This window comes from Platalea leucorodia (assembly GCF_965183815.1).
Source record: "Platalea leucorodia genome assembly, chromosome: 5".
Classification (NCBI taxonomy): domain Eukaryota; kingdom Metazoa; phylum Chordata; class Aves; order Pelecaniformes; family Threskiornithidae; genus Platalea; species Platalea leucorodia.
The window spans coordinates 71,339,118-71,348,618 of record NC_138827.1 but is presented as its reverse complement, the minus strand read 5'-3'; the positions used below and the strand labels follow the sequence as shown (position 1 = coordinate 71,348,618).

Genomic DNA, 9,501 nt, shown 5'->3' with positions numbered 1-9,501 from the left:
CCACCTTTTTTTCACTTTGAAGCAGTTTCTTCAGTTTCTTATTTAATAACTTCTATAAAACAGTTGTTCTGAAATGCTATAAAAGAAGAAATCAAGCCGTTTAAAAATGTATTTTCTTAATTTGAGCATAATGGGACTAGTGATAAAAATCTTGAAGTTACTCTGTTAAAAAAAAATTACTTGGTGCTTTCTAACCACTGTGCTACATGGTGTGAAACAAGCAGTGAAGTGATGAATGAATGGTGAAAGCATTAAAGGAATAACTTCCAGCTAATGTAGTGAGAGAATACATGTAGCCACACTTAAAAATCCATTACTGAAATAACACAAAGAATTAGAGCCACTGACACTTTGTGGAAGTTTGTCCTTTAGAAACGTAAACCAAAATGGGATCATGCCACAATAAAACAGATGAAGTTGTGGTAACAGGTATTAGTAAACACTGACCATCTTAAGCATTCAAAACAGCCACTTCAAACAGTGTATTCAACAGAGGAGTTAGGTGATGCAGACTGCCCAGGACTTACAGATGAGTTAAGATACTTAAATACAGACAGTATCTGAAATCAGCAGTTTAAACTTGGCCTACCCCAAACTTTGAATTACTCTAAAAATTTGGTGACTGAGGTTTTTAAAATATAAGTTCATTGCAAATCAACACTTAGAAAGAATTATTTATTCTTGCTCATATGAAATATAAAGGATGACAAATAATTTCAGAACATAAATGTTTTATACATTTTTCTCAATGTGGTTGCTGTGGAAAGAATCAAATGAAAAAACTGATGTAAAAATATTCTCTTGTCAAACTATTAAACAGGTCACTAAAAATCTGCCTATCATGTAAGTGCTGCAGATTTGATGTACCTAACTTAAGAACAGGTTTCTCTCCAGGAGCTACACAGGGTCTAGGTTCTTAATACAAGTGTCAAGTTAAATGCCTAATGTGAAAGGGTTTGACTTGATCATGAAGGATCAGAAATACATTTGCAATCCTTTTTAAATACGCAGGATGAAACTGTTTGCTTCATTCATGCCGTTAGACCCACAACAGGACTACTAACTTGACTAAGATGAGGATGATTTTACCATAGCAGAGGTTATACGTATGGTGTGATCTCAATATGCATTACATCAGGGCTTCAAAAAAATTCCTGTACAGACTTGAGTCTTTTTTTCTTTGGCCAAAACGTATCTTCCCAGACCTGAGACATTTAGATGCTTCCATGCAGACAACACAGGTGTTGAAGATAAACGTTCTGAGACAGTAACTTTTACAAGGGATTCTCTGTAAGTTAGTATCACTCAATAACCAAAGATTCTGGTGTTACTAGGACAGATGAAATTTTAGGGTTTTTTGGGGATAGTTATCTAAGTTTGCAGTAAAGGTGCATGTTAAGATTTCCTGTTTTGGTTTGGGTCAGACTCTAGGAGTGGGGATAGATTCTGAGCTCTGTATGTGGTAACTCCTGAGAGCAATGATCTCTTTTAAGTGGCGATTCCTCAGAGCAAGAAGAGCAGATTACTTCCTTTCCAATTGTTCAGATCTCTCCCTAGTCACCATTTTTAAGAGCAGATTGAAAACATTAAAAGAATTGCTCAACCATGTAAAACGCGCAGCTCCACGTGCGATGCTATGTTCGTACAAAAATGCTTAGAAGCTATTGCTTGCAATAATAACGCAGATCACAGTAATGGACAATTTTTGCTGTGAAAACATTTATACTTCAGCTGTCAAGCAGTACATGTATTGCGTAAAACTTCCATCACACAAAATCAAATGTATTTCTCTCGATGGGGAATGAGAAAGAAGAGCTATGCAGATAGCCTGTGAGGGACACAATAGCTTTATCTGATACCCAGGCTTAGGAGTATTGCTCAGAGGGTAAACTCTGGTGTGGGAGATGTGAAGAGCCTTGTTTTGCACTTCAGCGCGGGTACGTCTCTTGACTGTTTTCTGTGTCTTGCACCAGTGCTTTCATCAGAAACAACTCAGCTCTGAAGTGCCAAGTTTAACAAAAGAAACTCTCAATCGTGATGGAAAGTGCTCTCTGAAAGCTTACTAAAAGAAGGAAAATTTATTCCGAACCTTGAAGTAATGGCATTCTGCTCCTTTTCAAGTACATCAGATGTCTATACACATGAAGAAAAAAACAGATAAGAATATATTTTCCCCTTTTGTTCTACCAGATGCTTTTCTGGTCATTTGGTTAAGTAGAATTCGGCACTTCTTGGGTCACTGGGAAACATGTAATGAAGCCCTAATGACAGGAAATGATACAAAGCCATCACTGCTTTATAACCCACACTATGCTATATGCAAAATGAACACCCGAATCAGTTTTCCATGGTTTCCAGAGTGATGTGGAACAGCTAATCCTGTGCAAGCGTTTTTTGTCAGCGGGAGGAGTGAATTATGCTGCTAATACTGACAGAATGAATTTAGTCAGGAACAATATGTCTGGCACTGGGAGAAGCAGTGCCTGCCTCTGCCACATAGGTGTTCTACAGTTGTGGACTACTTGCTTAATGACTTCATGCTATTTCATTTGAGTTAAAAATAGTCACCTTGCATCTGAACAGAGTTAAGAGATCAGTAAGACTAACAGAAAGCCAGCCTCGGTCTTAGGGTCTCCATCAGCAATATTTAAATGTGTCTAAATTTTCATCAGGTTATGAGCATCAGAAGTAAACTTTTTTTTTCTTTAATCTACCATCCTTAAAAAAATTAAACGAGATTTCAATATACGATTAAAAAGATTTTGAAGAAGTAACTCCAAAGGGGATTTGAAGAGTCTGCCTCTTGTGGATTGCAGTCTGAGACATCCACCTTTGCTTTTGTATTGCACAGGGACACCAGACACACAATTCACGTTTGTGGATTCTGCTAGGCAGTGATCGAACTAAAAACGTGGCTCACAACGGAGCACACACATTCAAAAATGTTTACTGTTCTTTAACTTCTCTCTTCCAGTAACTAATAACACCCCATGTAATTTAAAATAAGCATTCAAGGTAAATGGATGGGTATACTTTAACCTCAGCGCTTCAACTTTCAGACAACAAATATTGTTTATCTGCACAGATGGTAAAGTGACTGTTAGCGTAGGAAAGACAGCATTGTAAAAAGCACCATAAGAGGGAGGAAAAAACAGGTGACATTTTCTTTCTGCAAATAGCTCAAAAAGAACCTGTTGGGAAAACTTGAGTGCGTGACCATGCACAATCACTTTTATCTGTGAATATCCACAGTTGTAACATCCTAACTCCTAAACTGACTTTGCAGTCTTATTTAAAATAATTTCTATGAGTATTTAAATACATAGTACTCCCGTTAGTTATCTCTATCAGCAATAATGTTAATTTAGTAAGACAGAACAACTCACCATAAAGTGCTTGTGCTACCATAAGGGAAGCAGCAGGATGTTATCAATGGGAGGACAGAAAAGACTGCTCCTTTCAGCAACATGTTAAGACTTGGACACTTAATCACCTTTCAAAATTACACGGTGATACTGATTTATGCAGTAGCATTTACAGAGATGCAATTAAATTAGTCCTAGATAGGAAGAAGGCTACCAAAGTTTCTAGTATTTAAGATGCACATAAAATCGTTTCAGTCATACAGAATCTGGACAATTTCACAGAATCAAGCCCAGTTTTAAAGGAATTTAACAGGCACAGCTTAAAACATTTTAGCATTTCTCAAAATCTGAAGATTGCCTTGTCTATTGTACAAGAAACAAGCCTGTAATACAAAGAATACCTGCTATTACATACTAGGTTGTACTAAGGACTGTATAATGTTGCTCACTCCATTCAAAACCAGAAATGTTTTGAACTAAACCACTGTAAGCAAGCATGAGAATCACTTAACTTTAGGCATTTACATCTAAGCTTATTAAAAACTGCCTTTACAGTTGATGTCGAAAAACAGGCATATACAAACTATAACCCATTTCATCCTAACATAGAAATGTTCACGCCCTTGGGTAGTGCATGCCAGCTTTCCCATGTATGCGAGATGCCAGTAAGCTGTTTTAGAATTTCAGATGCTGACTACACAGATACAAAGCCTGCCTTGAAGAAAAGCTATTAAATAAGTCTGCATTTTTTTTTAAACTAGGTCTCCACAAACACCTGATAAAGGTTAATCCACAAAACTTAACCGCACATTCCTTGTTTAATGGTTTTACATTCACATCGAAGTGGTTTCACCCATTAGAAATAGTTTATTTTCTACATTGTTTGCAAAATTTATTTTTAGCATGCATTGTAGTGAATGACAGAGGCACATTCCAACAGAGTACTACAACTATTTAGAGAATGAAAACCAATGAGTTTTCCCTCCACAAAATGAAGTCTCAAAACAAGATCAGTTTTACAACAAAGTACTTATTCTTCAAATTAATACAGCAACACTTGAGCCTATTTTATTTAACAGTTATTGTAAGCAGCCTCCATCAAACAGGTTAATATTATTTTCATAGGACAGCCATCCAGAAACTTCTGAAGACAATGTCAATATTTTACTGTTTCCAAAAGCTTGCAACAACCTACTCCTGCTGTTTTGGCTGGCACAGAATTGTTTAGAAATTGGTCTGTGATCTGCACTGTTATTGGATAGGGCAAGTTTTAGCACACTCAAGTTAGCCTGGTCAGTCTGAAACTGAAATGAGAGAGAGCAAGATCAATGGGCTGTTTTGGGTTTGGTTTTGTTTTGAAATGTTGTTTTATAAGTGGATAATCAGAGCTATTTCAAGCAATTTGTAGGCTTTCTATTAAAACCACTTTGTTAGGTGACTCATATTTCCTTTACAGAAAAAAAGTCCTCACATATGGTGCAAGTGTTATCTAAGGGACTGAAAAAAGGAAACAGCCTTCCTTGGTACACATAAACAGGTTGTTGTAAGCCCATTAAGAAGGTAATCAATAAATAGGGTTGAATGAAGTCTCCAGGAAAGAGTTCTTAAAAAAAGCTGATGGAACCAGAAATCAGATTCTTTTATTAAATGTCAGAATTAGTTTGCATGTTGCACTTTTCCCTATCAATTAAAATAGATTATTTCCCCTTTTGATCAACTAGATACATTAGTCTAATTATTAGCAATAGAGTTCATGTTCACATTGTAAGGTACACACTGCATGCGTAATCCAACTACCCTTAATATTTTGAGTATTGAGAAAATTTTCTTAAGAGTTCACCACACTTTCCTCATTCTTCAGTGATCACTAACATGCACACAACCTCTGCAAGAGTTGCAAAAATACTGTCTCCAGTGAACCTTGTAAGTTTTAATGATGCCAATAGAAGAAAAATGACCCAGGACTTTCCTTCCACAGCGTAAGAGTCATGGGAAGCAAGAAGCAGGGGGAAGATGTTGCCAAGCCATCAAACATAGGAAAAAAGTTGAATAAAATGCCTTTTTTCAGAACTGAGCCACATTTGTTTGTGTAATCTTCACAGTGTTTTGCTAACTTGCTTTTGTATTCCTATACTTCCAGGAAATCCAAAATAATTTTAAGCTACTGGTTCATTGTTAATAGCTGCAGTTGTCTTTAGGAGTGATTCCAAGATTTATTCATAGATAAATGGAAAAAGTTACTTACAACAGTAGAAAAGTTCCACTAATACCCTCATTTGTCCACCTTTCAGCAATTCTTTCTGAAGAACATTTAGGTTTGGGGCCTGAACTAGATTGTATGTGATTTGTCCAGCTTTGTATTTAATTAGAGGGGAGGGGGGGGTTCTGTAAGAAAAAATAGGCTCTGAAAATAGATTTTTGGGTAGCTCTAGAAGCAACTACTGCAATACATTTAAAGGAAATAATAGTTCTAAAAATGGACACATTTTGAAACAGCTACAGTCAACAGAGTTCAAAAATTTTCATGCAACTTGTAATATGTTAAGTACTTACAGCTCGATTTAGATCAACATCAATGCAGCAATAATCAAGAGAAACCTCACCAGTCCAATGCAGGGACAAAGACACCTCCTGACTTGAAAATACAGATATTACTCCTGGTCCTTATAGAAGTTAGTCAAAGTGACAGCAAAGTATGTTGAAACAGCAATAAGCTACACCCTCATCAATGTTCTTGGTCACTTAACATAGCTATGTCAAAATTTTCAAGCCCCCAGGTGAAACGGCTATTCACTAGCAGATACTACACAATGAATTAATGAAACTTTATAGCGACAGTAAAGGCAAGGCGCACATAAGGAAGAAAAATGGATTGGCACTATTATTCCAAAGGTAAATATTTATGACTTTGTTTCAATTAGGAGAAATGTTACTAAACTGGAAGATTTAATTAACTAATTAAAACAATTTTCACCAAAATATATAACTAAGATTGTTCTAGCAATCATCATTTTTCTTAAGCCAAAAAACTAACATTATGTCTGTTATTGACAAAGACTAAAGCTTTTAGCCCTGGAAGCTACTAAATTGAAGTATCCAGACATCTGAAAGTCTTGAGTACTTTACACTCCCATTAAAGGCAGTATAGGACGTTAGACATCCAGGACTAAAAATTTTGCCAACAGGTTGAGAATAAACGTTCACATTTACAAAAAACCATGTATAGGATAGTTCTTTATAACACTGTTTTCCAGGAATCACATGAGAACATCTGTTATAGGTATGGGGTCCCAATCCTCCTTTTTAAGCTACTGAAATTTATATATAGTATCTATCAGCGACACAGGACTGATTTAGTATTCTCTTCAGAAAGCATCTGCTCAAAGTTGTAAATCTAGATGACAACATTTACAGTGTCAAAAGTGCTTTTACAATGAATATACTGTTCAGGTACATGCAGTCTCAAAATACTTCATGAACTCTGAAATGGTTATCTAAGGAGGGAACATCATCAGCAAAATGTAGTTGATCATTTATTTCCACACCAAATTCTTCAAGTATCTGTACAAATTTCTCATGCTCTCTCCCAATCCATGACCTCATTGTGTCAAACACTTGGTACGGCGTAACATGAGCATGAACTTCAATTCCTGTCTGTGCAAGTTCTTTCAGCACTTCAGGGTAAGTAACCCAAGTATTGCTTCCTCCCGAGTGACCACCATCCAACCAGTAAATTGCTTTTATGTTTTTTAAGAAGGCATCTGTATTCTTGTCTTTTTTAGCTTCCTTCAGCTCATAAAGCAGCTGGTTCAAAACCACACAACCTTTACTGAAGCCAATCAAAGTAAACGACACTGCACCTAGACCAGATGGTATAAGGAAGTTCATAGCAGAATTATTAGAGCATTCACAATCTCTCTCTCCTTCTGTGGATGAGCAGCCATTCGTTGTAGGAACAGACTGCGGCTGTAATTTACAAGCAGCTATTTTTGCATCCTTGCTGACACCATGCACAATTTTCTGGGACAGCAGAATATTCTGAGAGAGTCTGAATGCATTAACTAGCAATGCATGGAGATGCTTGAAAGCTCCAAAGTCAGTGCTGTGCTCTGGTGCTCCAAACATGTTGCTCGCCACAAAGTTGTCATAACAACTGAATTTGTGCAGGTGCATTCGAGAACACTTTACAACCCAAATAAAGCTATTAGGGAACCGGCGAGCAAGTATGGTAGCAACGTTTTCAAAACTCCAGTGCTCCCACTGAAAGTTTTCTGGGTGGCAAGACATGATGTCATGATAGTTCTGAAAAATTAAAAAAAAAAAAAAAAAAAGAAAAGACGCATTACTACATTGTGAAATAATTCAACTCTGTCTAGTGTACCTATATTAATAAGAAAGGTTGGTAACTAACAGAGAAACATGCATTAAAGAGGCGCTCGCTTGCTAGGCTTCCAGAACAAGAAACACATTAAAGAAATTGGCATATTTAGGTTTACTTATTCTACTTTAATATTTTTACTACACATTTTTAATACCCTCAAAATTAATACAATAAAAATAAGCACATGGAAGTATTCATAATTTTTGTTGACTTCACTCCAAGAGAAGATTAAAGTATTATTCAACTTAGTATGAGACAGAACACATAATTTTACTGTATTATCTCCATCTGCAGAAATACTGATTATCTTATTACAGACAAACAATAGACTTAAAACTCCGTAATAAGTTTTCTCTTTTTTACGCAGGAAAAAAATTCCCTCTCATTCAGCTCTGGGGGTCTATTCCCCTTGTTGACATCCATATGGGGCACAGATGAAAAAAACTAACCCCCAAGTCGTGAATGATCCTCACCTCTGAATTCATAATGGCAGAGAATACTAATTAGTTTATTTTATTAAGGAATAATAAAGCCATACCCAGGAATGGTAATCAAAAAGGCCGTCTTAGGCCATTCCAATCCTTAAAATGAAAATCCAGAGTTCTGCGTCTTTACCTTAGAGAAAAGGAAAGCCTCTTCCCAGAACAAAAAGACGCTACCCCTGCTTTCGAGAAGTAATGACTTTTGAGATTGGCTGACTACCCAGAGCACCGGAGCACGTTATGTTACAGAGGTCGACCGCACGCTTAGGGCCGGCACTTGGGCGTCTGTCCTTCCAATGTCTCGCCAACCCCGAGGCAGCACCTGCCTTCTCCAGGGCAGGCCGAGGAAGCGCCAGCGCCCGCGAAACCCCCGCGGGGCGGTCGCCGGGTGCCTGCACAACTGCGCACAGACGCGGTGCTAAGCCTGCCGAGGAAAGCTTGCCATCGCAGGATTTCGTCGTCTTCTCTCCGCTGAGACTCTTTGATACGACTTCAGATATTGCCGTCACGGCCAGAAACATCAGGCTCGGGCAGTACTACAGAAGACGACTCCCCCCTCCGTTGCTGCTGCATTTCAGGTTTCAGGAGCGGCCCGTTCCCGCTACGTTTACCCGACGGTACCGGGCAGAGAGGGCGCAAGAGATGCTGCCCCCGGGGACGCGCTCCGACGGGCGGCGGCGGGACCCCCGCCGCCCGGCGCCGCCGCGGGAGCTGCGGCCGCCACCCCCTCCTCGCCCCTCACCCCCGGAAAGACCGCGCCGTCAGCGGCTCCCTCCCGCCCCCCCGGCCCTTCCGCCGCCCGGGCCGCCCCCCCCCGCCATTGCTTATCGCCCTCGGTCGCCCGCGGCGCCGCCCCGCCGTACCTGCACGTCCCCCGGGAAGTAGACAACGTGATGCTGCGGCGGGGCCGGGCCCCGCGGGGCCGCCGGCGGCGGCGGCGGCAGCAGCAGCAGCAGCTCGTTGGCCCGGTGCGGCTCCGCGCCCGGCACCTCAGGCAGCCGCAGCCACGGCGGGCTCAGCCGCGCTGAGGAGGAGCCCGCGCCGCCGCCGCCGCCGCCCGCAGGCCCCGCGGCGCAGGCGGCCGGCGCCCCGCAGAGGCTCATGCTCCTGCCCAGGCAGAGGGCAGCGGGGCCGACGAGCCCCCGCAGCAGCGAGGCGGCGGCGGGCGGGCAGCGCCTGCTCATGGGAGCGCCGGCCCCGCGCCCCGGCGGCCGCCTCCCGCCCGCGGCCCGGCCACGCACCGCGACCGCGACCGCGCCTGCGCGCCGCCCCC

At 40.8% G+C, this 9,501-nt stretch overlaps 1 protein-coding gene across 1 annotated transcript; it reads right to left on the bottom strand.

Moving 5' to 3' along the window:
• Positions 1-759: 759 nt before the first annotated feature.
• On the bottom strand, positions 760-9,412 carry LOC309591587 (mitochondrial protein C2orf69 homolog; the record flags this gene model as incomplete). Its single annotated transcript, XM_082314158.1, has 2 exons — positions 760-7,667; positions 9,092-9,412. The coding sequence occupies 2 exons, from the start codon at positions 9,410-9,412 to the stop codon at positions 6,828-6,830; spliced, it is 1,161 nt and encodes a 386-aa protein (XP_082170284.1). The 3' UTR covers positions 760-6,827.
• Between the last annotated feature and the right edge of the window lie 89 nt (positions 9,413-9,501).